Source organism: Paecilomyces variotii, assembly GCF_004022145.1.
Source record: "Paecilomyces variotii strain CBS 101075 chromosome Unknown C8Q69scaffold_3, whole genome shotgun sequence".
Lineage (NCBI taxonomy): Eukaryota > Fungi > Ascomycota > Eurotiomycetes > Eurotiales > Thermoascaceae > Paecilomyces > Paecilomyces variotii.
In genome coordinates, this window is record NW_021167142.1 from 1,953,944 (window position 1) to 1,981,359 (window position 27,416).

At 49.9% G+C, this 27,416-nt stretch overlaps 7 protein-coding genes across 7 annotated transcripts; 5 read left to right on the top strand and 2 right to left on the bottom strand.

Moving 5' to 3' along the window:
* Positions 1-1,730: 1,730 nt before the first annotated feature.
* Positions 1,731-3,592, top strand: C8Q69DRAFT_519106 (Pyruvate/Phosphoenolpyruvate kinase-like domain-containing protein; the record flags this gene model as incomplete). The annotated part of the gene is made up of 2 exons (XM_028633462.1): positions 1,731-2,704; positions 2,786-3,592. The coding sequence occupies exons 1-2, from the start codon at positions 2,201-2,203 to the stop codon at positions 3,590-3,592; spliced, it is 1,311 nt and encodes a 436-aa protein (XP_028486805.1). The 5' UTR covers positions 1,731-2,200.
* A 3,536-nt stretch (positions 3,593-7,128) lies between these two features.
* C8Q69DRAFT_519114 (putative bZIP transcription factor) lies at positions 7,129-8,585 on the top strand (the record flags this gene model as incomplete). The annotated part of the gene is made up of 2 exons (XM_028633463.1): positions 7,129-7,435; positions 7,512-8,585. 2 exons carry the CDS (start codon positions 7,129-7,131, stop codon positions 8,096-8,098), a joined length of 894 nt encoding a protein of 297 aa, XP_028486806.1. The 3' UTR covers positions 8,099-8,585.
* On the bottom strand, positions 8,586-10,803 carry C8Q69DRAFT_218088 (acyl-CoA dehydrogenase mitochondrial precursor). Its single transcript, XM_028626266.1, has 3 exons — positions 10,443-10,803; positions 9,504-10,352; positions 8,586-9,439 (listed from the first exon to the last, which is right to left on the bottom strand). Exons 1-3 carry the CDS (start codon positions 10,544-10,546, stop codon positions 9,073-9,075), a joined length of 1,320 nt encoding a protein of 439 aa, XP_028486807.1. The 5' UTR covers positions 10,547-10,803; the 3' UTR covers positions 8,586-9,072.
* An 895-nt stretch (positions 10,804-11,698) lies between these two features.
* Positions 11,699-13,180, top strand: C8Q69DRAFT_485993 (S-adenosyl-L-methionine-dependent methyltransferase; the record flags this gene model as incomplete). Its single annotated transcript, XM_028631868.1, has 7 exons — positions 11,699-11,737; positions 12,027-12,071; positions 12,154-12,189; positions 12,242-12,363; positions 12,425-12,450; positions 12,505-12,535; positions 12,583-13,180. The coding sequence occupies 7 exons, from the start codon at positions 11,699-11,701 to the stop codon at positions 13,178-13,180; spliced, it is 897 nt and encodes a 298-aa protein (XP_028486808.1).
* Positions 13,181-13,894: 714 nt separating this feature from the next.
* C8Q69DRAFT_400039 (senescence-associated protein-domain-containing protein) lies at positions 13,895-15,487 on the top strand (the record flags this gene model as incomplete). The annotated part of the gene is made up of 2 exons (XM_028627880.1): positions 13,895-14,522; positions 14,574-15,487. 2 exons carry the CDS (start codon positions 13,895-13,897, stop codon positions 15,485-15,487), a joined length of 1,542 nt encoding a protein of 513 aa, XP_028486809.1.
* A 4,821-nt stretch (positions 15,488-20,308) lies between these two features.
* Positions 20,309-23,912, top strand: C8Q69DRAFT_218332 (hypothetical protein). Its single transcript, XM_028626268.1, has 4 exons — positions 20,309-20,376; positions 20,457-21,740; positions 21,810-22,104; positions 22,195-23,912. Exons 2-4 carry the CDS (start codon positions 20,490-20,492, stop codon positions 23,787-23,789), a joined length of 3,141 nt encoding a protein of 1,046 aa, XP_028486810.1. The 5' UTR covers positions 20,309-20,376; positions 20,457-20,489; the 3' UTR covers positions 23,790-23,912.
* A 1,011-nt stretch (positions 23,913-24,923) lies between these two features.
* Positions 24,924-27,319, bottom strand: C8Q69DRAFT_218410 (ferric reductase NAD binding domain-containing protein). The gene is made up of 7 exons (XM_028626269.1): positions 26,893-27,319; positions 26,694-26,823; positions 26,564-26,583; positions 26,195-26,487; positions 25,514-26,095; positions 25,019-25,437; positions 24,924-24,957 (listed from the first exon to the last, which is right to left on the bottom strand). Exons 1-7 carry the CDS (start codon positions 27,099-27,101, stop codon positions 24,943-24,945), a joined length of 1,668 nt encoding a protein of 555 aa, XP_028486811.1. The 5' UTR covers positions 27,102-27,319; the 3' UTR covers positions 24,924-24,942.
* Positions 27,320-27,416: the final 97 nt, after the last annotated feature.

Below are 27,416 nucleotides of genomic sequence, written 5' to 3' on the forward strand. Positions count from 1 at the left end.
GGAAACACGAAACGGCCTTGCTGGGAACTTCACCAAGGTCAACTGCGAGATAGAGCCGGATATGGGGTCAGTAATATGATAGAGAACACAGATGTTCTCTCTCCTGACATCGATTCCGGGGATCGGGCCTGGAGGTGAGCCGCGTTTGCGATCGTTTCACTGGGGCTTTGGCCGGAACACGTGCCTCGCATCCAATCAGCCGTGTGAGTCTAGCAGCGCCCCTGGCGTCGCCCCAAATGCAGCAATTTAATTAAATCAAGTTCCCCATTGATCTTTAGTTACTATTATTATAATTATAATTCTGGACTTTGATGCCCCCCGCAGATGAAGTCCGTCCAAATGGCTTCATTTGATCTAAAAACATGTTGACATCCTCATTCACCTACCAGAACTCCGTCTGTGCCTACTATCTGTGCTACACGGTGGGATCACTCTGAGGGGCTCGGCTCAGTGGGTGACAGGTTCCCCTGCATTAGTTCGTCTATCATATTGACGACGATACGTAGTGGTTCTAGCCCCTTGCGTTTGTTTCCACAAAGCGTAACTTTAATACGGAGTACGGAGTAGTTACCCCGACTCCAGGATTGGCATATACCAAAGCTTTCTGCAATAATATCACAGACCTATAGTTAGCTTATGTTATCTTACATTGTTCTCTTGTGCGCAATAGCGGCGATCTCCGTGTCTGATTTCCTCTAACTTATCCAGATCGACAATTCTAGATAAGCACCAAGTCTCAGTAGAATCTGATCGACAGCTGCCACGCATTGCCAGGAACCAAGCCGCTTTGAGTTATGCGGGTTAGATAGTCGACTCTAAAAATATCAACACCCACGCACACACTCTACACATCTAGTCTAGCATAACGGTTAGAAGCCATAGTCGATTAATCAATACCGGCCTCAAACCAAGAAGGGAATGATGCGAACTCCTCAAGGTAATGTATGTACAGTATAATAACCCAGTCGCATGCGCTTGTGGACGGGACTCGTACTGTACATAGCTTAAATGCTGCCATACCAGCGGGATCCGTCCCCGCTGCCACGACTCCCACGTGCTCGAGATAGGGACATTTCACATTCCTCATCGCGGCAAGCATCGACTCTACGTGAGTGGTTCTTGATGGCGGGGTATTTTATGCCGTCTAGGACGTCATAGAAGAGCATGTTGGCATGTTTGACTGAGAAAAGCATGGGGTTGGACAATGCCTGTCGAACCGGACGATTTCCAACGTCATCATTTTTGGTGATCTCTGTTAAAAACATCGATAGTAGAGTGATATGCGCATAGCAATTCATCCTTTTCATTTGTTCTGTTCTTGAATTATCAGTGGCCGTTAGATTACCATGTGGATGCCGCCATCAATAATCATTAACCGCATGGAATAGACGGACCGGAAGTAGGCGTCGCTTTCTAGCCAAGTAAATATTGCACTACTGAGGGGAGAACTCTCGATCAGAACTAACTCTCCTTATTGGCTCTCTTGCTATCTTCAATGAGTGAAAGACAAAAATTGATTCCTACTGCTAAAACTATTATCAATATTGATCAATCAGAAGATGACTCTACGGGGCCACGGATACTCAGTCTCGCGAAATGATGCTTCGCTCAACATACTAACTTAGCCTTGACATGTCTGAGAATAAAGATACAAGGCAGCCTGGAGCGAGAGCAGTCGATATGAAGCTCGTCAGCATTACTTAACCGGCACTAACAGTCCATGAAGGTCAGTGCCTGGTCAGCAGCATGTGGTTCTGACTCTCTCCGCTAGGTGGTCGAGCTAGTTATCGATATTGATGTCTTTAAAGTATCCTATTTACCTCCTTTCACCAGCCAACTTCGAACGACACACGTGATGTCGACCCTATGTCCGGCTCAGCTCTCTACCACATTGAGACACCTACACACAATCGATGTTGTTGCTTCTTGTTAAATTGCCATGACTATTAACTTCATAATGAGACAGAAAAATTTGACCCAGTTCTAGTTGATTCGAGCAAACAGCCCTCGCATCCACGCTCAATGCTTGTTTCCTGAAGAGGCATACAAGATACACTGATGTCGATGTGACTTCGACTTATGGTTCTCACTGAGGCTTACTCTTCATGCTCTTACTCAAATTGATCATGACATCACATCCAAAGTTGCCGGCAGAGCATAATAAGCAGATGCCACCGCTGCATTCAGAACGTACAAGATCATGAATAAGGGCCGCATTCTGACTATTAGTCTTTCTGTTTGTGATGCAGCTGTCTCAAGACACCTCTGTCTCATAGATCCTGCCAAGGACATTGACAAGCTCCTTGACGGCTTAATCTTGGCGACGGAAGCAACTGACCCAGACTGGGTACCTATCATGACGCGTGCTGCGGTATCGTCCCGAATCATGGCGGGTGTACTTCGCATGCTGCTATCGTCAGTCCCAGCAATTGTGGGCACAGGAAATTCCACTTATGTGTTGTACACCAGCCAAGGAGTCACCGTGTCCTGTGCCGTGGGCGACAAGGGTTTCGTATATGAGGGCATATCCACTTTTTCCACCCAGACGGTGGATCTGACCGGATTGCGAGAAGTCAAGACCAAAGTTATGCTCAATCTTGCCAATCCAGCATCAGCCTACCGCTGGTGGCGCCTCCCAGAAGATGGCATCGGCCTTGCTCGCATGGAATTCGTCGTCGCCAACGCGGTTCAAGTTCATCCTGCAGTACTCGTCCATTACGACCGACTGAAGGATCAAAAGGCAAAAGAAGACATCTCCCAGCTTACGACCTGATACGACCACAAGCCCGCCTATTTTGTGGACAAGCTATCACACAGTTTTGCAGCCCTTTGCGCAACCTTCTACCCTAAGCCAGCGATCATCCGCATGAGTGACTTTAAGATAAACGAGTACGCCAACCTTATTGGCGGCGTCGAGTTTGAACCCAAGGAGGAAAATCCCATACTAGGCTTCCGGGGAGCGTCACGATATTATTCGCCGCACTACAAGGTGGGATTTGAGCTCGAGTGTCGCGCCATTCAGCGCCTACGTGAAGAGATGGGTTTCGGTAATGCGGTTATAATGACCCCCTTCTGCCGAAATACTGGAGAGGCCAAAAAGGTAGCAGAGGTTATGGCCGAATACGGGCTCAAGCGCGGCGAGAACGGCTTTGGGCTCTACGTTATGTACCAGATCCTATCTAATGTCATCATGGCGAACGAGTTCACGGAGCATTTCAATAATTTCTCCATCGGTTCTAATGTCCTGACACAGCTTACTCTCAGCGTGGACCGCGATTCTGGCCAGCTTGAGGACCTTTTCAACGAACAGGATGAAGCCGTCAAATGGATGATGGCACGGATGATCGCGGTGGCTCGCAGGAAGGACTGCAAGATTGGTATCTGTGGACAAGCACCAAGCAACCATCCGGAGTTCGCGAAGTTCCTGGTCGAGGCAGGTATCAATTCGATCTCTGTCAGCCCAGATAGTTTTGTCGCAGTGGAGAAACACATGGTTGCTAATGAGAGAGCTTGCTGCTTTTTAGCAAAACTTCCATACGATCTACGCTACGTGCTAAGTAGTGTTATGTACTACACTTCCTCTCCTCCATAGAAAGCTCACGATGATCAAGAGAAGCCTCAATTAAAACAAGAATCACGCTCTTTGGGCTGACTATAAATCCGTCCATGTAAATCCAAGCATCCATGGCATAAGCGCTAAACTATTTTCCTTCATAGCAATTGTTGGCTTGGGCCAAGTCGGTGCTGCTGCCGCCGCTCATGCGCTCATCCTTAGCTCCGTCACGAGTGAGTTGCTTTTGATTGATGTGAGAGTAGACTTGAGAGATGCACAGGTCCGTGATCTTTCAGATGTGACCTATAGCGGTAACAGCAGCACGCGTGCACGAGCGGCTAAGTACGATGAGGCAGGGCAGTGCGAGGTAATAGTCGTCACTACAGGATTAAAGTATTTTAGAGGTATGAGGCCCTGACCTTGATGTGATCTCCATTGTTGTATATTTCGCTAGGGCATGAGCTCATACTGGAATGTTTAGGGGAAACTAGCGTTGGACACATGTATCAGAAAATGGAGATTACTCGGAGCGTGGTGAAAGCCTTCATATGAAGCCCTTCAGATCAGACACTATCTTGCTCGTCGTGGCAAACCCAGTCGATCTACTTACATCCCTTACTCTCAAGATCTCACGACTTCGACCGTCTCAGGTTCTAGGCTCAGGTACCTCTCATGATTCCGTGCGGCTTCGCGGCTTGTTGGCGGATAAAGTAGGGGTGCGTCACACTCTCACTTCTTCCAAAGCTTGGAGATGGTCCAACCAACTCATTGCTTTAGGTTGCTACCAATTCAATAGGCTCTACGTCGTGGGAATGCATGGAAATTCGCAGGTTGTGGCATGGTCGACTGCAACGATCGGTGGTGTGTCTCTTGGCAAGTACTATCAACCATGCAGAACTTTCGAAGGAATGCAAGGAGAGAATACAGTGCATTATCCAAGCCTAAGGATCGACCGCTTTTGGCATTGATACCATCGTCTGTAGCATCTGCTCTTCGATCCTTCTCGACATGCGCAATGTCCGTCTAGTCGGCCATTTCCAACCAGAATTCGGTTGGTGTTTGAGCTTGCCCGTAATCCTAGATAGGAAGGGAATCATAAGGACGATCCAGCTGCCGTTGAGTAGTGAGGAGGAAGCTGCTGTAGCAGAATCGGCTACTATGCCGGGCGCCACAATTGAGCGGATCAATGATCAATAAGCAGGAAGGGCAAGTTTGCAGAATTGAGAACTTTCGCGGAATCTTTCTTTTCTCTCCTGCAGTGGGATGAAGATTGGCTTTTGCTTAGGTTCAAATTCACTGAAAAGAAGAGGAGTTTATCATCCCACATGCCCTCGATTTGTCGTTGGTGTTCAGGGTGTTGATCCTTCGACTGCGGCTGAATATCATCGCCAGTCATGCCTGCGCTCAGTAGTTAGTACTTAACTAACGCCAGGACTGCAAATCGCCGAAAATGGCAAGGGGAGATCGAAATGCAAGAGTGCCTGAAGTCAAGTATCCGCGCTCATGAAAACGTGCAGGGGAAGAAGCGTCGGGAATCATTCCAGACGAATGGATTCCAAATCTCTAAGCGATCACCGGACACTACTAATGGTCTAGTAGGCGCTAGAAGTAGACAAACTATGGTCTGGCAACTTGTTGGATGCTAAATTGTCAATAAATCGCAACCCCGTTGATCGTGTCGAGCTCGAGATGGTCGCATACATGTGGAGGTCCATAGATCGATTAGTTACTGGAAGGTCAAAGGCCTATATCCTACTACTTACTTGGCGTCTCACCTCCGCCCTCATGCCTTCTTCGTTTATCTAGTAGTTAGCACCCGCCGATTACAGAGAAGATAAACATTTTCCCACGGGTGCTGGTAATGGTATGAAGCGGGGTCCTCATTCCAAGCCGCTAAGTAAGTTCTGATGTGTGCAGGTATGGCCTCGCCTTTTCGACCAAAACTGGATAAAGATTCCTCCATATCTTTCGGTTCTCCTCGACTCAGACTCCTTCATATCTGAGTATCCGTGAGTATCCAATGCATGTGTCTGCGTCAACGAATCTGCCCTAGGGCCAGCTACAGTTCCAAGAAATGACCCAGATAAACATTGGCTCCAAGGCTCATCTTTTGCGACTTTATCATCGCCGAACTAAAAGTTCGTCTATGGGGACGACCCGAAAGTCTGCCATTAATTGCATGACCTTGGGTTCTCCCGAGAATCTTGAGAACCCCTTCGCTTCACGCCAATCTCACTCCGCACCCCGGAAAAGTCTTTAATGCTAGCGGTGACTTGGCTCTCTCGATGGTGCCTTACTTCAGTACGAAAGGGGCAAAAGGATCGACATAAGACGGTTTTCCCAATCACGAAGTCGCAATCTCTGTTTCGCTTGCGCACTTCGGTTCAAAACTTGATATCCCTGATCCAAGGCCTGCCTCTCCATCTGAGCTCCAGAGAACAGGAGCAGTCTTACTTTAGCGTCTAGAGAATTATGTCTCGATCGCGGTTCCGATTCCTTCCTTCGAGCACAATGTGGGTCGGTGGCTTACTTTCTGAACTTGCTACTGCGTAAGGCACTAATCTATTAAACTAGGGTTCCGGATCAGTATCCTGTATGGGCATGGCGAACCTCCTTAACAACAATGGAAACTATTTAGCAGTGGGTCAGATCGGGTTCCCCGAGGCATAGTCGTTCAGTTCTGGGGCTATCTATCCTCCGCCTTATCCCCTGGCGCCAATAAAGATTGATGAGCCTTTTACCAGAAGAGGCATGCTTTCAATGTCGCGTGGTGCCACCAGGATACATCCTGGGCCATACCAGAAGCAATAATGCGCCGGGAGTCCATAACGCTCGGTGCTGAAGACTACCCTACTACGATCGTCTCATGTCTGCATTCTTGAGGATAGAATGCGGATGGATAATCCGCTCTCATTGTCGGTTCTCCGTGCAGCCAAGACGCTTGCTGTGTTCGGATAAACCTGGGGATTCCGGCACCTTGGGTCGTATGAAGCCCTTCACGCGCTTATCGTAAAAATAAGGCCTCTGCAGGGGCCCAGACCCGTCGGATCGGTAGCTCGGACGGCGCACACGGGCGGTTTCTTCAGCATAAGAGATTTATACGGATCAAGGGTCAGTAGTTCTGCGCCCTTGGTAATGTTGTTGCTACCTCTTGGCCCCCAACTCGAACGCTCACTGCACCTCTGAGACCGGGCGAAGCCTCGCTCTGGGCCCCCAGCAACGGAGCTATCTGGCGGGGAAATACTCTTAGGCACCTAAGTACTTGGTCCGCCAAACATCGAACTTAGGGTAGCTGAGGAAAGGGTCCTACTTCGCTCTGTTCCCTCATTATATTCCGCACTATTCCTGTACATATCGACGTTATTCGTACGTGAGATGTGTCTTCGAGCATTTACGAGATCGACAACCGGGCATATGGATCAGTCATAGTTGTTTTATAACGGCGCACTAGGTTGTATCATTGGCCGTCAAGAGACGATATTTCTTCTTCCATGTCAGCTTAAGTGGGATACAAGCAACAAGGATCAATGAAACAATATTCCTCTCAAGCAGAGGCCATCTAGAGCATCATCACGATGAACTCTAGAAAAGGAACAACGGCTGGGAAGAAACGGGAATCACGTATTGGCAGTCGGAAGGTCACATCGCTAACGGCGGAACAGTTGGAGAGGAAGAGAGCCAACGATCGTGAGGCACAGAGGACGATTCGCCAACGGACGAAGGACCATATTGAGCATCTCGAACGTCGAGTAGCAGACCTCAGCGCTAAGGAAGAGCAGTTTGACAACGTACTGAGGCGTAACGCTGCCCTGGAAGCAGAGATCACTCATCTTAGGCATCAACTGGCGATGTCTGGTAGCGGGACGTTGTATTCTGCCGAGGGTAAGAGACTCATCTCATTACAACACCTCCTGCACCTCTCCCAATCAGCGTCAATCTGTTTTCCAGATACTCGCAGGATACAGCACCATTAACAGGCCAGTGGCAGTAGATGGATCAAGAAGGTCGTCAACAACGTCTGCTGCCCCGAGCATCGTTCCTCGCCCGTATCCTAGACCTCAGGGACATCATGACGATGGCAGCATCTCCTCCATGCCACCGATTGCGAGGAGAGTATCAGTACCTCACGAATGGCAGTCCTACATCACGTCTCGTCCTTCGTCTTTCAGCGAAGCTTCCAACTCTGATTTCGCCGGCGAAGTTGGACCATACTTGCTCGACGGGCAGGCTCAAGCCCCGCGATTCGACCAGACGATCACAGCAATGAACATGGCACCAGGCCAAATAAGTTTGACTGCCCAGGACGCATCTACACTCGGCGCGTTAGGTGTATATCCTGCAGAATACGCCTCGAGCCTCAGACATACTAAAGGCAGAGAGCACCTTGCGCAGAATCTACAGCCGGCAGCTCCGTACGAAGTGACTTCAAATCTTCAAGGGCCAGTGACAATAGACAAAAGCGTTATACCGGAGACACACCATACATCTAACCCTCAGAGGTTCTCCGAGTTCCACCCTGACTATCCATGGGACCCTCGTCGCTGAAACAGGTCTGCTCGGATACGTTCCTGCGTGTACCACCACAAGACTATCACGGGCCCTCGTCTCTAGCCACCCCGGACGGAACGTGCGATTTCGAATAGGACCGAACTTACGAAGCTTAGAACGCTGATAATATCGCAAGCGGTCCATACAGTCTACATCTGGCGCCTTGTCTTCGAGAGAGCCGTTGCTTCGATTGTACCGATGTCCTGATACCACTGCAACCAGCTGGCTAGCGAGATAAGATTCACCAATATCCAAGTGGACACCTTAAAATACGGAGCAGCAGGTTTTTGGTGCATCAGCAGGCTTTTCAGCCACGAGCAATGCGCAGCGAGATCGGGGACGTTTATAAACTATGCCGAAATGCGATGTTCAGGCTGCTATAACCTCGACATTATTACCTTAAGTAGATCACCAGGCTGTCTCTTCATGAGAATATACAATCGCAATAAGAAGAGGGGGCAAGCACCAGGCTCAATGAGTCCTCATGGTACATAATCTCTCAATGCGTGACTCCATCGACTCGGCATTTCTGACCTATTGCGACTTCAGAGCTTTTTAGATGCTTATCCCCCTTTCTTCGCGACCGAGAGAAAATCACCATGGATAAATCAGAAAGCAGTGGGGTTCATTTGGTTCCGCTGCTTGGGGTACGGGTACAGCTTTCATCTACAAAAAGCATCATACAATCCTGACTGTTTTTACGGTCCGAGCACCACGTGCACGTGAATGACGAATAGAAACAGAAATGTTCAACGCTGGAGCAGAATCGAAATAAATTTATCGCCTCCTCATCTTCATTTCGTCGGATCTATTGCAATATCGAACATGGACGTCTTCAAAGTACAAAAAAGCTCGCATCCCAGTTTACAAGAAATAGAAGGGGAAAGGAATATCACAGGACACTGCCAGTGTACTCCTTCGTTCATTCAGTTATTCGGTTTCATTTGCCGCTTTTCTTTACTTCTCTTCTTCTATCGCGTGTACGCCTTCTGAAGGTTCTTCGCAATAGTCTGAAGCTGGATATTGCTCGTCCCCTCATAGATAGCTCCGATCTTGCTATCCCGGAACATCTTCTCGGCGATACCCTCACGCACGAAACCCATGCCGCCCATCCACTCGACTGCGGATCCAGCCACGCGACCTGCAACCTGGGAGGCGTAGAGCTTAGCCATGGCGGCATCCTGGACGAAGTCCTGGCCAGCTTCCTTCTTGCGGGCAGCGTTGTAGACGAGGGCGCGGGCAGCGCTGATCTCAGTATACGCCTGAGCGATCTGGTGCTGCATACCCTGGAAGTTACCGATCAATTGACCGAACTGCTTGCGGTCGTTCCAGACGTAGCTGTTTGTAGATTTGATTAGCTGGCCTTGCTTCTTGAACAGAGGCAGTGAAAAGGTGAACTTACCCAGCAGCATTCTCCCAGGCACCCAATGCCAGACCGGTCATCTGAGCAGCAATACCGATACGACCCTCGTTCAGCAGGCCAATGGCATACTTGTAACCCTGGCCCTCCTCACCCAGGAGATTCTCCTTCGGGATCTCGACGTCGTCGAAGTTCAGCACGCAAGTGCTGCTGGCGCGGATACCCAGCTTCTTCTCCTTCTTGGCAATGCTGAAACCGGGCGTTCCCTTCTCAACGACGAACGCCGTGATACCCTTGTAGCCTTTGCTCGGGTCAAGGTTGGCGAAGACAATGAAAATACCAGACTCCATAGCGTTGGTGATCCACATCTTCGAGCCATTGATCTTGTATCCGTTGGCCGTCTTGGTCGCCTTGGTCTGCAGCGCAAATGCGTCGGAGCCGGAGACCGGTTCAGAAAGACAGAAGGAGCCGACAGTGCCCGTAGCCAGCTTGGGCAGCCAGAGACGCTGGCTGTTGGCGTCGCCATATTTGGTGAAGGCGGTGTTGACCAGGGTGTTGTGCACATCCACCATGACACTGACACTAGGATCGACACGAGCCAGCTCCTCAATGGCCACGATGGCTGCGGTGAAGTTCATGCCCGCACCTCCGAATTCCTCGGGAATCTCGACACCCATGATACCCTGTTCGAACAGTTGCTCGACAAGAGTCGGGTCCATTGTCTCTGCCTCGTCCATTTCCCGGACCTTGGGTCCAATCTGCTCCTGCGCAAACTTGGAGACCTGCTCCGCCATCAGGGCTTCCGTTTCGGAGAGAAGGGTGATCGGGGTGGGCGTCAGGTGGGAAAGGTCAGCTTCCCGCCGGCGGGGCGTCGCGACGAAGGTACGAGCACTTGACGCAGAGAATAAAATGTCAATATCATAGGTTTTCCCTTTGCTTCATTGGAGCTACTCCAATATGATTCCTCCTCTGGGCACGTACCATTGCAGTGGTCGAACAGACACCGTCCGTCTTGCGGACAGTAGTCTGGAGGACGCAGTAGCAGTGCGGGACAAGGGCCGCAGGGTGCGGCTGATGCTAGCCATGTCGTACAAACAGGAGGGTATATATAAAGCGGCTACTGTCAGAGCAAATACCTACTACTTCTCTAGTAGCAGAGCATCAATGGGAGGGAAATAAGTGAGAGAGTTGAAAAGCGAGAGAAGAGCGTGTTGGCCGGGGAAACCGAGGTTCTGCACCTGCGGAGACCCCAGACGGGCAAGCCTCGGTTAACCGCGGGGGCCGAACATCGGGGGTTCCGGTTGTCGCCCAAGCAGAATTGTTGATAATTAATACCTTACAACTATTTAATTGATTAGCTGAGTGGCCTCTAGAGGTTCTCTACTGGGATATACGGATTCCAGAATATGTATGGAATGCATGAATCAGGAAAAGAAAGAAAAAAAGAACCAGAAAATTGAATAACAGATGGCTTCTTGCTTCAAGGACAATAATAATAGCCAAAGTCGGGCCCGGTCCGGTTGTATCCAGCACCCTGTCCAGCGCTATTAATTATAGATTATCCGATGGAAAGTGTACCTCACTTCCTATTATATGTGCCATTTTTCTTATTCTTTCCCTGTGCATCAGTTTATTGTAGACAAAGCAATGGTTGCGAATTTTCTGTAGACTGAAAGTGTGTGCGATGTTGATACTGATTGTCCCACTATCTAGTCTAAGCAAAAACAACACAGAATTATCTCCAGTGAAGAACCTTTATACCCTATGCTCGCATCTTCCAATAGCCAGAGCAGCGGGTTGTGCCACGATTTCTGTGGAACATTCCCATCTGCCAACACATGTTCATCAATCAGGTATTACTATCACATAGCTTAATTGCGGGCGGAACCAATAAACTAGCAACGGGACAAGGCGCTGGCTCCCGCGGTGGAGCTATCAATTCCCGTTAAACCAGCTGGCCGGTCTGCGAGCTCTGGGGCGTTTTTCTCCTGATGGCCGTCTCGTCGGATGGGCGACTTCGTACGACTAGTTTTGCTTTAGTGGCAGCGTCTGACGGTCAGGCCTGGACCGCTCGCGTGGTTCTGTCTGTACCGGCAGACTGGCCCGCCTGCCTGTTCGCCAGACGTCTTTTGGGCAACTCATCCCCGGCATCTCCATCCATCCCCGCCGCCCCTCGCACCTGGGCATCCTGAAACATCGCTGCAGCTCACTGGGAAGAGCAGGCTCAGGAAGCAGATATGGACAGACAGGGAAGAACAGTCATAATCGAGCCCGATGTAAGTGGGCCATAGGCCAGACGATACTGTTGCTTCTTCACCCGGCTCATCTCGTCGCCATGGCATCAGGGCAGCGAATGCGACACAGACACCGCCTACATGAGCGATGACTGTGCAAGTTTAGATACCACGTCGTTAGTCTCAGAAGTTAGAAGATATCAGTGAGTAGCCTTACGTTATCATACAAGTCTCGCATGGCAGAGGCCTGAAGATCGCTAATGGTCGATTAGATACGAGGTACGCAACGCAACTAAGCTTTCATTCCACCATGCGAGCCTAACAAGTTCAGAACGGCCGGCGGTACCATGCATACCAGGCTGGTAAATGTCCTTGGGTACGAAAAACTTGACCCTTTCCTTGATCCACCACGCAGTACAAGCCCCGATCGAAACATGAGCTTACCCATGCAATGACAGCCAAACGATGAAGAAGAGCAGGACCGACTAGACTTGGTAAGGCACCTTCTCGGGATGGTGCGGGTGCTGTGGCTCAGATATATATCAGTTTCATCACGTCCATGTACTCGCACTCGATGGTGCGTTATACAGAGCTGCCATTGAAGGCGATCCCCCGAATGTCTTGGACATCGGGACGGGGACAGGCATCTGGGCCATAGAGATGGCGGAGTAAGCACGGCATGAATTTGGACATCGGTCGAAATCAGCGGACGTTACTAACTGCGACAAGGCAGCATCCCAATTCGGAAATATTAGGTACCGCCTTCTTTTTGTTTCCTTGTTGGAACACAGTATAACTCATGGTTGCAGGCATCGATCTGAGCCCCATCCAGCCTTCATGGTGAGCCTATTCTCTGCCACGTCAAATTCATGCTAATATTATCCAAGGGGCCCAGCCAATTGCAGGTTCATGGTGGAGGACGTCGAGCTGGATTGGTCATACGGAGGGCAGAAGTTCGATTTTATCCATTCGAGGGGAATGATTGCCTGTATCATGGATTATAAGCATATGTACCGGCAAGCCTTCGACCATCTGGTTCCCGGCGGTTGGATAGAGGTGCAAGAATTCGAGACGAGAATACGATCAGACGCGCCGTGTGATGGATCAAAGCGGAAACACATTGATGAATGGCTGCGATATCTGGATGAGGCCACCATCTCGGTCGGGAGGCCGCTCACCGTGGCTGGGGAGCAGAGACAGCACCTGATTGATGTTGGTTTTGAGGACGTCGAAGAGGACATCTATCCGATACCCTTTGGGACCTGGCCAAAGGACCCAAAGTTCAAGGAACTTGGGCGGTTTCAACTAGCACAAATGCTGCAGGCTGTTGATTCGCTGTCTCCCGCCGTGTTCTCACGAATCCTCCATTGGGACGCCGAACGCGTGCGACAGTTGACATCAGGAGTGAAACGGGAACTCATGGATCGTTCTCTAAACCTCTACTGTAACATCCATTTTGTATATGGAAGAAAGCCAGGAATATAAAACGTTTATCACTTACATTGAGCCAGGTACCGGGACCAAGGCGTCTAGGGAAGGTCACGGCACTTCGAGGAAACAGGACGTTTTTGCTCGTTTGTCCTGCTGTCTACCGCAAAAGGTCATAGCATCGAAATTCGGAAATCGCCGACATACAAGGGATTTAGTGCTGTTTTCTGTTGATCGCCGCCAATCTCATACCATAGATCCGCGATTGGATATTTACCACAATCCCAACAAAATGCGCCACTGCCAGCGTGGCTAAATCGCATCAAGCTGGGTTCTCTCGAGTACCCAGCAGGCAATTGAACCAGCTCAACAGCGCTTTATCGAGTCTGTTCCAGCTGGGAGCAGCATTGCCAAAGCCCAACCGCCACAACGTTCGTCAGGGCGGGGCATCGATTGTGGCGCAGCACAGCAGTTGAAGCTCTGCCAAGCTCCTTCGTATAATATCCTGCTCTCCCCCTATTCTCCAGCTTCCCTTCTTCTTTTCTTCCAGGCATTGTGGATATCGTGTGTTATTTGTTCCTTTTTAACTGAAGAGTTTCCTGTCCATTTTCGTTTTTGCGGCTCGATCATAACTTGAAACCGAACGACGTCATCGGCACCCCGCGTACCATATTATTATCTCTCCCCGCATCTCTATCGCGATATCTCGATTCGCCTTCCCGCTCCACGATCACATCAAGGTCTTTAACGGCCTTCTCAACTCTATAGACGATGGCTTCCACTCAAAGCGATCCTCGACTACTTTACAGTGTCCAGAATATTCGTGCTTTCCACATCCAAGAGGGCGAAGAATCCGAGCTTACGCCCTCCGGCCCTCAGACTCTCTCCTTGTTGATGGTGCCGACGACTGCTCCTAATCCAGGCACGTCAGAACAACAGCCAGGTGTTCCCGAAGAGGACTTCTATTTGCATCTTCACCTCCCACCGGAGTTGGACATGCCCCTTCCCGCGACTACGCAGATCTATCACCAACCGCCAAGCAGCTACTTGATCCCTCGCTGGGATCTTGGTACCGACTCAGGAGCCTTTATCCGCATACAATTCCCAAGTGTCGGTACAGGACCGAATAAAGTGACTCAGGAGGAAGTGGACACCTTTGAAAGCATTCTGGCACAGTGCACAGCGTTCCTCGAACGCGCACGTCCACCACAGCAGCAGGTGCCCTACAATCCGGCGGATTATGCTCCAGGGGAGGGTTATATCTCCTCCCCTAGTGAGAATACCCAGCCAGGTCACCCCCAGATCGTGCTTGTAGATGAGGAGGACGGTAGTGTTGTTGGAGAGCTGTCAGAAGGATACAATGTCGTCGAAAAGCCCGGCGTCAAGCCCGGCTCGAAGAGTAAGCTATCTACGAAGATTATGTTGGGACAGACTGTTGACAGATCATCAGGACCCGTCCAGGTTCAATTGCCTGCGGAAGGCGAAGGCAATCAGATCAGCGTCAGCGATGTCTCGGATGAATATCTCCGCATGGCACGGCATCCTGCCTACAAAGACTCGACGATCGTTCAGACGTCCGCAATGGCATCCCGCCTCATTGTGACTGGATCGACATATCTCTCTAAGGCGTTGATGAGTGGAGCCGATGCCTTTGTACAGAAGACAAAGCCGAACCCCAAGCCTGTGACATTTGCGCCAGCCACACACGCCCGCATCCGCAAGATCAACACTTTTTCCACATCGGCAGCGGGTTTGTCCGCGAAGACCGTAGGTCAGGTTGGAAAGGTCGCACAGAACGTCGGCGCGTCAATAACTCGACGTAAAGATGCCGGCAAGCAGAAGGGGACTGACAAGGCGGCTAGTCCTGGCTACAAGCCTGGAATTCTGAACAAATCCATGATCGCCTTCTCCACAATCGCGGACGGTCTCGAGCAGAGTGCCCGTAATGTGCTAGCTTCGAGCTCTGCTGCTGCGAGCACAATGGTCCACCACAAATATGGGCCAGAGGCAGGTGCTGTCGCTTCCAACGTCACCGGCGGGTTCAAGAACGTCGGCCTTGTGTATATAGACGCCACTGGCGTTAGCCGTAAGGCGGTTATCAAGTCTGTCGCTAAGGGTATGGTAATCGGACGTATGCGTGATGGGACCCAGGTGGTCGTTGGTGGTGGTGATGGCGGCCAGGTTCCACCGGAGGCGACACAGGAGGGCAAGGCGGGGCTTTTGAATAGCAGTCAGGGACTGTCTGGTCCGAGTCGTGATCCCAGCGCTCGTCGACCATCGCCAGTTCCCACGCCGCCGCCAGCATATGGGGCTCCAGGCACCCGCTCTCTGGGGGAAACGCCGATGTCTGGAAGCAAGCAATGATGCGTCTATCTTTTGGCGATGTTCTAGATATACAGCATCTGATGACTTCGCAACCTAAAATTTGTATGTGTATGGCTGCTGGTTCAGTCGCGGATGGGCATGTTCATTGTATTCCCCCTTTGTGTTTTGATCTTTCTGTTCATAGTCAGTTGAGGACTCCTGGTCTCTATTTTATTATCTCATTTAGCCAGCCCCTGTATGAAATGTACAAATGGAAGGTACGTGGGTGAGAACCGAATAGAAATTGCAGTTTCTCGCCAGAGAATTGTCCGTCAAATTACAACTTCTCAGGAAGAGCACTTGTGCAAGTTGCACTAAACTGACTACCTACCTTCTCTCGAGTCCGTGTCTGCGTCTACATCCGTGTCTGAGCAAAGAAGGCGGGTTTGCACTCCCTTCCTTTCTTTCTTTGTCCCTTCTTACGTCCCGGTTTTACCTTAAGGACCATACCATTCTCGATTTTTCTCAGGGATCCTACTCCAACTAAGCCTTGTCACTTAGTTACAGTACTACTGTACTACCTTAGTACGGAGTAGATTAAGACGATAAATGTCATCGGTATCCGTATCTAGTATAGTATAGTCTAGTCTAGTATGGTACGATATAATCAGTTAGTCAATAAGCATCATTAAATATATGGAATACTCTAGCTAGTATATGGACACTGTAGCAGATCATAAATTGACAGTTCCATACTTTTTTTTCTCTCCTTTTTGTCATTTTTTTTCCTTCGCTAGGCTAATGCAAAGTCAAACAACAGTGCACGCACAAAGAACATGTAGTCTAAATCACCTAGTGTAGTGATCTATAACAGAGTGGGTAATAATACAACATGGCGCCACATGCACCCACCACACAAAGGGCGATGAAAGAGTTATTCTATTTCTCCGAAATCGCAAACGGTTCTAAAACTTTTTTTTTCTCGAATCTCCACGCCTCGGTGATTTTAAGATCAGTGTAACTACCTAGTCAATGAATGATAATAACTAGCAACTAGTTAGTTAGTATACTACGCTTATGCAGTGATTACCTAGGTAGTAGTTATGGTTTAAACCAACCAACCAACTAGTTACTTAGTTAGTTAGTTAGTTAGTTAGTAGGAGAGGAAGATGATGATTATTATTATTACTCAAGAAGTAAATTAGAACTATGTATGTGGCTGTCTTGTCTTTTCCCCCCCCTCACCTCCAATTTTTTGCATCCCCCCCCGTTCGATATCGATAACGGGCCCTTGCGCACCGGCCCGCCATTGGTGCGTTTCAGCATCAGATGGACAACATTGCCAACGCATAACCCTCCTTGACGGGTAAAAAAAAAAAAGAATTATGGACCCCCCCTCCCACTTTTCGCACCGTTTGTTCGTCCGCGCTGTGGGCGAAATAAGATCCTAGCTATGCTATGCTATGGTGCAAGTGCCAGCGGAAGTCTAACTTTCTACTAACTATGCGAAGAGAATTGGTGATTTGTCGAGTGTATATAGTGAGTGGAGTTGGATATATGCATGGCTCTGCGCTCTATGTTGCTTCTTACTGTCTTTGGGGGGGGAAAGAGCTGGGGGTGGTGCCTATCGTGGTAGGAGATGGAGATGGGAAGGGTGGCGGCGTTGGGAAAATGTCTTGCTGTTGGTGAGTTGGCATGTAGCGGCTGATCGTTGCGTCAGTGAGCAGCATGACTGATTGGCATTTGTAGACATGAGATGATGCGACTGTGGCGGAGGGGTCATCTGCAATGGGATTTGGAGATGGCAATGATCTTTTTTTTTCAGCGCGTATTGTTGTTGTTTGGTGCTGCTCTGTCAGATCAGGTACTACTTAACGCAGAAAGTTTCGGGTGGTGATATATATATATTGCAAGATCCAGCCTTGTCATTGTGTAGTGAGGCTCCGTCGCCTTGCATGTACTGGGCATACGCACACTGAATAGAAGAGAAGAAAAAAATGGAGATCGAAAGGGAGAGTATAGATTCGGATAAATTAGTATGTGCATGGGGCTGATGCGCCTCGAGTCCTAGTTGTGGCAACGTTGCGCGTCGAGTATAGAGTAGTAGTAACTGGCTGCTGTAGGATACTGTCCGAATGCCCTAGAGGAGCGCACTTTTTTTTCGGCAGCTGTAGATTATTATTATTATGATTATGGGGAATATCGGAATAAGGTCATAAGCTTAGCTTGGTATTGGGATGAAGGCTATCTGGCGGTGGGACACCCACCAATTATTATTTACGTTCATCGGATGAAGATTACCACAGGATTGGTCGATAGTTATTCTGGGCCTAGAAACCCCCAATTAATGCATTCGCCTTCAAGAACTTTTCTAAAGGCTATTGGGCTGAAGCATGCAATGGTGGCCACGAGGAAGTTGCTGTGAGATTCCTTTGCTATGCAAACGCGTGTCTTCGGCAAGGTACACAGCGAAGAGAGTGTCAGATCGCTTAGATGGGCTCCTGCAGAGCTGGATTTACTCTCGGATTCGACATCTCAGCTAAGAGCGGCCCTCGATGACGGGAGTATCCGTTGCTGCAATCCGTATTCTTCCTTTCTTTCTTTTTTCTTCTTTTGGTTGGTGCATGTGCGTCTATGCTGGTCAGCATGTCAGGGCTGACACAAGGCGCACCTGAAAGAAGGTTGTTGTATTTTGGTCTCACCACTGGGTGCTCTGTCTGCATAGTATTAGTAGGTATTATCCAGACATCGCCGGTTCGCTCTGGTGGACTCAACAACAAAGACAATCAGCCCCTTTCTTGGGGTTTTGAGTCCGCAGAGGGCCGGGCTCGGGTCTGTGCTCAAAACACAGGGTCAAACACAGGATAGTCTGCGAATGTTAGTCTCCCAAGGCTGGTGATGAGCAGCAAGGTGCCGTCAAACAAGGCATGGGACGGGGATCCTGGGAATCCTGGGACGGTGTCAGCAACCGAGCAAGCAGAGAGGGTAACTATCGTATCGCAGGAATTTCGCCTGTGATCTCGAGATCTCTTTGGGACAAGACTCGGTTGGCCGCTCTCTCGAGCCGAGTTGAGAGGATCCGTCCGATAATTTTATCGGCCGTGCTGGCCGCCCAAGAGGGTCCTGGCGCTGGTTCTGCTGGGGCAAAACGGGAGATTCGAAACATCATCAGCGCCTGGCACGGGGAGCCCCCCCTATTCCGCCGGCCATCCACGCTCCACCGAACTAGGGCGATGGCTAATTATTTATTCTTGCCCCAAACGCGCTGCCCGGGTGTCGGAAAGGGAAAAGCAGCGTCGAGCGCCAGGGACGCCATTCGCTTTTTCCCTGGGTCTTGTAGAAGCTAAGCTGGCGCTCCCTCCCGCGACCCTGTTCCCGTAAATTGTCAGGATGGACCGTACCAGGGAAACGTGAGCGCTTCGCCAACAACGAGAGGAGCAATCATCACTCGACGTGCCAGAGAGAAGAAGGCTGGGAGTTAACTTCTGGGGGCTTCAAAAAGAGACAGACTATCGGGGCTATCCCAGGCAAGGAGGGCCCGTTCCATGAGAAAGCGCCCACCTCGCCAGCCGTGATTGATGAGAGAGAACAAGAGATGATAATGGCGGTTATAGAAGAATCGAGAGTATCATCTGCCCAGAAACAAGTCAGTTAGTTAGTTTAATGATAACAAGGAGATATAATTATCATCTGCCATATCTGGTTCAGTCCACAATCTAGTGTGTATTGTGTAGATGATTGATGATTATTGACAACCACAGCAACCACAACAACAATAAGAATAACTAAATTACCACTGCACAATAGCAACAATAGAAATAAAAATAATATCATCCAGAACAACTCGAGCAAAAGGCGGTGCGTGGTCAAGCCCATTGTGAGGTGTTCAGTTCAGTTCAGACCCGCCCAGCGACCCCCAGCCAAACCAAACACAACAACGTCTCCGTCTCCGTCTCCAATCGATCACCGCACCCCATCTTGTATTATCCTCCTATCTCTCTTTCTCTTTCTCTCTCCCTTCTTCTCTCTTCCTCCTCTCTTCCCTTTTTCCTCTTTTTCCTTTTTCCCTTACCCCCCTCAATCTCGCACGCCAGTCGTCCACCCTGCGATCGTGACCAGGCCGGCCCGCCGGCTTCTCCAGGTCTTTCCCACGGCGTTTTCTCCTGACGGGTCGAGGCTCTTCCCCCCCGTTCGCGACCTCCCGGTCTGGTTCTGCTCCTGTCGATCATGCTTTTCGACCCGGTTCGCGCTCCGTTTGTCAATTCAGTCTGCGACCGTGTCCCTGTCAAGCGCTTGGAGTGATTTCGAGCTTCGATCGAGCTGTCAGTCCAGTCGCGTCGGAAAAGTGAGCTGTCGGTCCTCCCTGTCTCGCGTTACTCCCCGGTCTTGGCAATTCAGCTTTTGATATCTCGAATCCGCCCTCCACCGTTCGACGTGCTGCTGGATCTGGGTGGACTTTTGAGAAAGAGAGAGAGACACTTTGTTGTTTATGAGAAAGGCTTCTTTTGCTGCAGAGCAGGCATCTCCCATTGAGCACATCTCCCGTTCTGTTGTGGACGGGGTTCTGAACGACGCGTCGGGTCTGTCTTGCTGGCCGCGGCCTGGTGTGCCCGTATCGTGCTTACTGCACTTTGATCTTTACCTTGTGAGTAGTGAACAACACCACTTGACGCCGTCACCAGGGCGCTGCGTGTGCATAGCCCATAATCAACGGCAATAAGGGTCTTCTCCGGCTGACCCGATCTGAATGGTCACTCATACAGTACCCCTGCTGCACATCTATCTGGGACATAGGTGATTTGTGGTCAGCAGCAGGCAGTGCTCTTTTTCGTCTTTTTACTTTCCGACACCCTCTGGAGGGCTTTTCACGTGTACAGTTTCAGAAGTGCATTACATTGAGCCATTGGCGGAGCAACCATATCATCTAACCTCGTCTTCAACAAGTGAAGGTATGCTATCTACTGCGTTTATGTGAACATCTTCCTGGATAATCGATCTTGTGCGGAACTAACAACAAAGTCCCTAACAGCATCTGTACATCTCGGTGCTTGCTTCTCCGGCTATGAGCTCTTCCCACCCACAGCCTCTGCCGTCCACTACCCATGCATCGCCAATCCCGTCGGCCACGGCGCCTTCGTCCGGACACAACTGGAACCCAGACAGTGTAGGCACTCCGCCGATTCCCCCGCCTCGCACCTCGTCTACCCAACGGGGTCACCACCACTCTGAGAGAAGTAATGGGTCACGGCATGCTAAGACTCGGACGGACGAGAGGAGGGATCGCAGTGATAAGGAACAAGGCGTGAATGGACGTGAGGGCACCATGGACGACAGCAGAGGTACTTCTTCCCGACACAGAGGCGCGCAGCCCTCCGATGCTTCCACCCCGGCGACGCAGCCTACTGTGGAGAAAGAGTCGAGCACGGTTCTCGACCGGACGGTCATTACCGATCCGGCAGTAGACGTTGCGAGGGAGAAAGAACGCCAATTGGAAGCAACTACTGCCTCTGGAATCACTCCTGTCACTGGCCTAGGTTTAGTGGGCAGCGAGGGTGTTGACGATGGGGGCCGCGGTGGACATCGAAGCCGGCATGACTACTCGAGCAACTCTTCGAAACGGCGAGAGACATCATTTGGGCAGTATATCTTAGGTCAGACTCTGGGTGAGGGTGAATTCGGCAAAGTCAAACTTGGCTGGAAGAAAGATGGCAGTATCCAAGTCGCTATCAAGCTGATCAGGCGGGAGAGCTTGGGATCTAATCCCAGTAGACTTCCTAAGATTTACCGGGAAATCTCTATCCTCCGTGACCTGTCCCATCCCAACATTGTCCGACTGCACGAGATGGTAGAAACGGATCGACACATCGGTATCATCATGGAGTATGCTTCGGGCGGTGAGCTCTTCGATCATATCTTAAACAACCGCTATCTCAAGGATAATGCGGCCCGACGTCTTTTTGCCCAATTGGTTTCTGGCGTCGGCTATCTGCACAAAAAGGGCATCGTTCACCGTGATCTCAAATTAGAAAATTTGCTGCTGGACAGAAATCGCAACATCATCATCACTGATTTTGGGTTCGCAAACACATTCAACCCTACTGATGAACTCGGGGAAGAGATCGAATACAATCTGACAAACCGCGAATTTGTGAAGCGGATGCGTTTAGATAAGGTGGACGCCAACGGGCTGCGACGAGGTGACCTCATGCAGACGAGTTGTGGGAGTCCGTGTTATGCGGCCCCCGAACTTGTGGTCAGCGATTCACTTTACACCGGACGGAAGGTGGACGTGTGGAGTTGCGGAGTGATCTTGGTGAGCATGTCCAGCCTAAACATTGATGGGGGGAAAAGAAAAAATTGGCTGACTTAGTGCAAATTTCAGTATGCCATGCTTGCTGGCTATCTGCCGTTTGACGACGATCCTGCGAACCCAGAGGGTGATAACATCAACTTGCTGTACAAATACATTGTTACCACGCCGCTGACCTTCCCCGAATATGTTACACCTCACGCGCGCGATCTCTTGAGGCGGATCCTCGTTCCTGATCCGAGAAAGCGTGCTGACCTCTTTGAAGTGGCTCGTCACAGCTGGCTCAGCGAATACTCGCATATTGTGTCTCACATCACCAGCAATACCACCAATGTCTCTGATATTGCAAACACGACTGTACCTGCAGGTAAGTTTAATCTTTATTTCATCTTTTTTTTTTCTCCGCAAACGCAAAAGTTCTCTATATTGCACCGTATGCGCTAACCTTTCATCGTAGAAGACGCTGCAATTGAGGCACCAGCGCTTACTCGCAGTGCTTCGGTCAGGGAGCCTCCGAAGAGTCACCAAGCAGCCTTACCCACCGTTGGCGGTCTCAATCACCAGCAGGGCAAGATTTCCCCTGATCAACCCGCGGAGAGATCTAAAACTCAGCGTGATGCCAAGCGGAGAACGGTTCAGGTCGAATACGTTGCGCCTCAGTCTCAGACGGCTCGCGGTGAATCGTCAGCTGCGGGCGCCTCTGCTAACGCTAGCAGACCTTCCAGAGCTTCGGGGACCCGTGGGTATGCAAATCAGACAGCTCCTACAAGTTCGTCCCAGGACATGCCTCCGTCTCAGAACGTGGCGGCCGAGTCTGCCGCGCGGGGTGACTATTCTAAGACCTCCGCGGTCAATCAAGGGGCACCCGATATTCCTCGGTCCATGTCAGACTCAGCTGGAACCTTTATTGGACACCATGCTGCCGCCCCGCAGAACGCTCGTCCAACTACCGGTGGTTCGATGAATTCGATCAATGCTGGTAGACTGCCGTCTAGAGGATCCTATGGACAACCGGTCGCTCCCACTGTGGCAGCCACCAATGCGCAGGGACGGCTGGCACAGCCTAAGAATGGCAAGCAATATGTGATATCAAGCCCCATCCCTCAGCAGCCCGGTCACGCCTCCACCATGTCAATTGGTCGCCCCAGTGCTCAAGAGCTACCGGCGAAGTTTAGCGGAGCCCTGGAACCGCCTAAGGGTCACAAGAGATCTAACACCGTCACTGGAATTGGTGAAAAGCTGTTCGGAAGGTCAGGTACCCTGTTTTCGGGTCGTACGTCGCAGGCTGGCGTTCCTCGGTCGAGGACAGGAAAACGCTACCCTCCAACGAGCATGAAAGAACCCTTTTCCACTGACAGCTCAAGGGTGTCAACGGATTCTCGTCGCTCGCTCTCGTATGCTCTTGGACGCAAGCAAAGTGAGGGTAATCAGGAGCCCAGGCCACGCCGCTTCTCTCTTCTTCCAGCATCCTTCTCGTTGAAAGGATTCGGCTCGGGAAGTAGATCCCAGACTCCTGAAGGAGAGCCTCAGATGACCCAAGTTCAAGATCATGTTCAAGATCTCACTCAGTCCGTGGATAGTTATGGTCAGCACCGACCATCAACCGGTCCCACGAATGATGGGCAACGAGAGCCGAGTTTCGGCACCCATGAGTCTACCAGGATCCAGGAAGGCCCAAGCGACGATATTTCAGCTCAAATCGACCAGCATTTTGCCACGCTCCATGGTCAAGAGAGCCCGTATCCATATGACTCCTACCCTAGCCCCTCTGCGGATCATGTCTATGAAAACAGCCTCCAACAGCCGTACTCGAATCAGCCGAGTCCTTTCCAGGAAGCGTACAACAGCAATTACTCGGACCTATCCAGGCCCTCGATGCAGGCTGGCAGATCTGGAAAGGGTAGCGTGCTGCTGAAGAATAATCGGAAATTTGCCGATGCGTACGAGTATGAGAGAGACCTCTCACACCATTCCGGTAGCTCAGGCGCAGCAAGGAAAGTCATGGACTTCTTCCGACGACGAGGCAAGGCCAGAGTCGGCGATGACAGGTGATCTGACTTTTAGGGTCCAGAGCTCCTCTATGTCTGCCCCAAGGTCTGGGAGGCTTTTGCGCCCTACAGCCAACACATGCCCTTGAACCACCAATTATGCAAAATTTAATTGTTTCTCGCGCTGCGATCCATCACCCTGAGTGCAGCATCCTCTTCTAATTGCACTCCAGAAGATTGCTCAAACAAATCCGGTCACGCCTTGAGTGGCACCTCCGTGAATCAGTCAGCCTGAATAAGGCGAAAATTTATGGGAATACCCATTTGCACTACCGTCGTATGGAGGAGGAATATATTGAGCGTGTATGACTATCGGAATATTGCGAGACAGGAGAAAGCACACAAGTCATTTGGATACCCCATGATACCCGCACAGCTTCTTCCCGTTCTGTTGCATGCAGCAAGCGATTGGTGTGGTCAAGTGAGTTGCTCGTCATTGCGCCGTGCTATAAGCGTTTCTTGTTCTCACACATACATACCTAATTATCTAGCATATTTCTTCCCCTTCCCCCCCCCCCTTGTTAAGAATAAAGTGTTTTCATTTCCTTTGTCCAAACTTTGGTTCTTTCCGTTTCTTCCCTGTAAAGTGATATCATCCAGTTCTCTTTCTGTGCTTCTTTGGCGGGGTCTTTTTTGTTTTGTTTTCTTCTCTCGAGCTTCTAATCTCTCTTCGAGGTGGACGGCTCTTTTCGGGATGGCAGACGCAACGGCGGATCCCTGAACAATATTGATCTGAGTTTTGCATATTCTCGCTCCGGTCCTAAAACATATTACTCTAGTCCCTTGTTTTTTTCTTCCTGTTCTTCTACCTTGCGAGGTCTTGTTCACCGGTGGGGACGCCTTGGGAATCGTGCCAGAAACCGTGCCCCCTTAAACCTAGTCTTCTGTGTGCAGAGTTTATTCCCCCATCTTACATAGTTTATTTGCTTTCCTTTCCTGATTCCGCATTTACGGGTCCATCATCATCGGTTTCCGTGTCTCATATCTTAGCCTTGTATGTCGCGTGAATAAGTAGCGGCAAATTTCAATGAACAATCGAGTACGGGTCCTAGGACCCGATAGATTATCTTGTTCAGACTTGCGCAAACATGGTAGAGAAAGATCATAGTTAGTCTAAGAGATCTATATTCCATGCGGCCTCCCAAGTCATATATTCATTACCATCTAAACTCCTACATCCTCGATGTCAGCAGGTCGTTTCCACGAAAATAAACGCATACTTTCCCGACTTACCTCGCTATATAATGTGATCGACGGGCCATTGTCGTAAACATCTCGACTCACACCCTCCCGTGTCCTATCTACGAGATCACCAGGCCCGCATACTCCAACAGCAATACGGTCTTTTGGATCTGTACATGAGATCGTAGCTTCAATCAAATCAGAAATATTCGGGCGCCCTTGATGTATATTCATAGAAAAAGGCAGTTTCTCCTTCGTCGTTTCTGGAGCAGCGCCCTTCTCGATATCATAGACCGTGGTCTCTGCCGTCGGAGAGGAAGGATCAGAATCAGAGCAGTCAGGTGAAGACGGAGTAGGGATTCCAGTGACTTCGTCTATGGCCATTGCATATCGAGTAATGTAGGTATGGAAGTTGATCCGAGGGTCCGATTGGAGTTCACGCAGCTCATTGTCGTACCACGTTAAGATGTCTGTATCAGTTAGTTATACTCTCAGCTTTTGTTCAAGTTTCTCTGATAGGGGGGGATATGAGGGGGTTTCACGAACCTTGAGACCGCACCGCCCAAATAAAATCAATACGCTTCACATCTGACTTTCTCCGGATCAAGTCCAGAGCAATAGCAAACGTAAAACTTGCACCGCTTCCACCCGCTATAAGAATCACTGTATCGAACTGTTTGAAATTCAAAACCTGTCCGTATCCTCCATCAATGGAACATCGGAGCTTCTGCTCCTTTTTGTGCTCCCCAGAGGCATATTTCCACAAGTCTCTCGTAAATCCATCATGGACCTTGATAACGAACTCGGGCGGATCCGTCGTCAACATCGTGAATGGATGTGTCTCGATCAGTCGAATGGCGGGGATCCAGAGGAAAGCATGAGATCCAGCCACGGCTCTCACGGGGCGAGAGAGGCGCACTCGAATCGCACCGTCTGGGAGAGCAGTGAGGGTGGCGTAGTTTCTGGGAAAGTTCCAGCAGATCTTCAAGAAGCGAAGTAATCGGTCTGTGAACCAGAGACAGGCTGTGAAGATGATGATTATCACGGTTGATGTGGAGAATTTCGGACGGTGCATGGCTACCATGATGAGGATGAGTAGGAACATGATGAGGTGGATGAGGTAGAATACTGTGCAGACAGGCATTTAGTCTTTTTGCACCGTTATCAGGGGTAATAAAAGCAGGCACAACTTTCGCTTTCGCCTTTTTTTTTTGGACGAGCTCTCACCTTCATAATAACGTCGATACACCAACGGCACCGTCGAAACAGCAATGATCAGCATGGCAATGCCAGCAACCAACCCCGCAATCTGGTTAGTCTTGAGCATAGACTTTAGGTTTCCGGACTTTGACCACGCGCTCAAATACACGATGGCATGCATCCATACTGAGAAGATGCATGTGTATCCTGCTACTTTGTGGAGGGGGCGGAGTTTTTCGTAGGAATTGGCTGATAGCGGGGCTAAGGGTGTGTTTCGAAGAGCGAGGAAAACTAGGAGGACGAAGTTTGCTACTGTTATCCTATGGAGAAACGTGTTAGGATATAACTATGTAGGGTGGATATGTGTTAGCTGGGGAGGGATGAATGGATATATACCAGCCGAATCGTTTGGCGACCTGAGTGTGTCATTGTTAGTTTGGATTATCTTCATTATATTGAGTAAGAAGTAGTAGTTATTGTATTGGAAGACGTATAAAGAAAGAAAGAAAGAAAGAATGTTACTGACATATATGAGATTACTCAAGTCCACATTCGTCAGAGCTAAGATCAGGTTAATTCCCCAGTAGAGACCGTATAGGATCATTCTATGAACCGAAACGCCGGCGAGTTTTCTAGAAAGAAAGCGATAAATCTTCCTGGATTGGTTTTTCTATCAGTATGCCGCGAAAGGAGAAAACGGAATTCGGTATAGAGCCAGCCCTAACCTCTGGTATGTAACGACTTTGGAGATGATAGGGTTGTTTTTTTCCCGCCCTTTTTGGAAATATAGGACATTTATCCAATGATATACTATGCCAATTACCATCATAGCGCCGATGGCTATTGCAAAGTACTTATTGCTCCATTCGTTGTTCTTTTGGCGAAGCTGTGTCGCCTGACCCCCTCGGGGTAGGATCTTGGATCGAGTGTCCATGGTGCTTTTCTTTCCTGGAAGGGATATCAAGAAGAAGGAGAGAAGAAGGGTTGGGAATGGTTTATAAGGATGTACAGTTCTCTGTCCATGAGGGAAAAGTGAAATGGGAAACGAAAAGATAGCACGTCGTAGTTCTCAACTCAGTGCCTCATTTCGGGTTTATCTTCCTCTTTATCGATGAAAGAAAAGCAATTTTCACCGAAGACATAAACTGCGCCATGGAAAGTAGAAGATGGTCAAGAGGGGCACAGAGCGAAGACGCTTCAAATCCCGCTTTCTCATAATTATTGACGCCCACGTGTGGGAGTGCCATTT

Excerpts from the sequence above, each read along its gene's own strand:
- C8Q69DRAFT_218088 (XM_028626266.1), bottom strand. The coding sequence starts at position 10,546 with ATGGCTAGCATCAGCCGCACCCTGCGGCCCTTGTCCCGCACTGCTACT. Across the intron at positions 10,353-10,442 it reads TCTGTTCGACCACTGCAATG|TGCTCGTACCTTCGTCGCGA; the intron begins GTACGTGCCCAG and ends CTCTGCGTCAAG. Across the intron at positions 9,440-9,503 it reads GCCTGGGAGAATGCTGCTGG|CTACGTCTGGAACGACCGCA; the intron begins GTAAGTTCACCT and ends ATCTACAAACAG.
- C8Q69DRAFT_218332 (XM_028626268.1), top strand. The coding sequence starts at position 20,490 with ATGAGCTCTTCCCACCCACAGCCTCTGCCGTCCACTACCCATGCATCG. Across the intron at positions 21,741-21,809 it reads GGAGTTGCGGAGTGATCTTG|TATGCCATGCTTGCTGGCTA; the intron begins GTGAGCATGTCC and ends TGCAAATTTCAG. Across the intron at positions 22,105-22,194 it reads AAACACGACTGTACCTGCAG|AAGACGCTGCAATTGAGGCA; the intron begins GTAAGTTTAATC and ends CTTTCATCGTAG.
- C8Q69DRAFT_218410 (XM_028626269.1), bottom strand. The coding sequence starts at position 27,101 with ATGGACACTCGATCCAAGATCCTACCCCGAGGGGGTCAGGCGACACAG. Across the intron at positions 26,488-26,563 it reads GTCGCCAAACGATTCGGCTG|GATAACAGTAGCAAACTTCG; the intron begins GTATATATCCAT and ends GTTTCTCCATAG. Across the intron at positions 25,438-25,513 it reads TTGGGCGGTGCGGTCTCAAG|ACATCTTAACGTGGTACGAC; the intron begins GTTCGTGAAACC and ends TAACTGATACAG.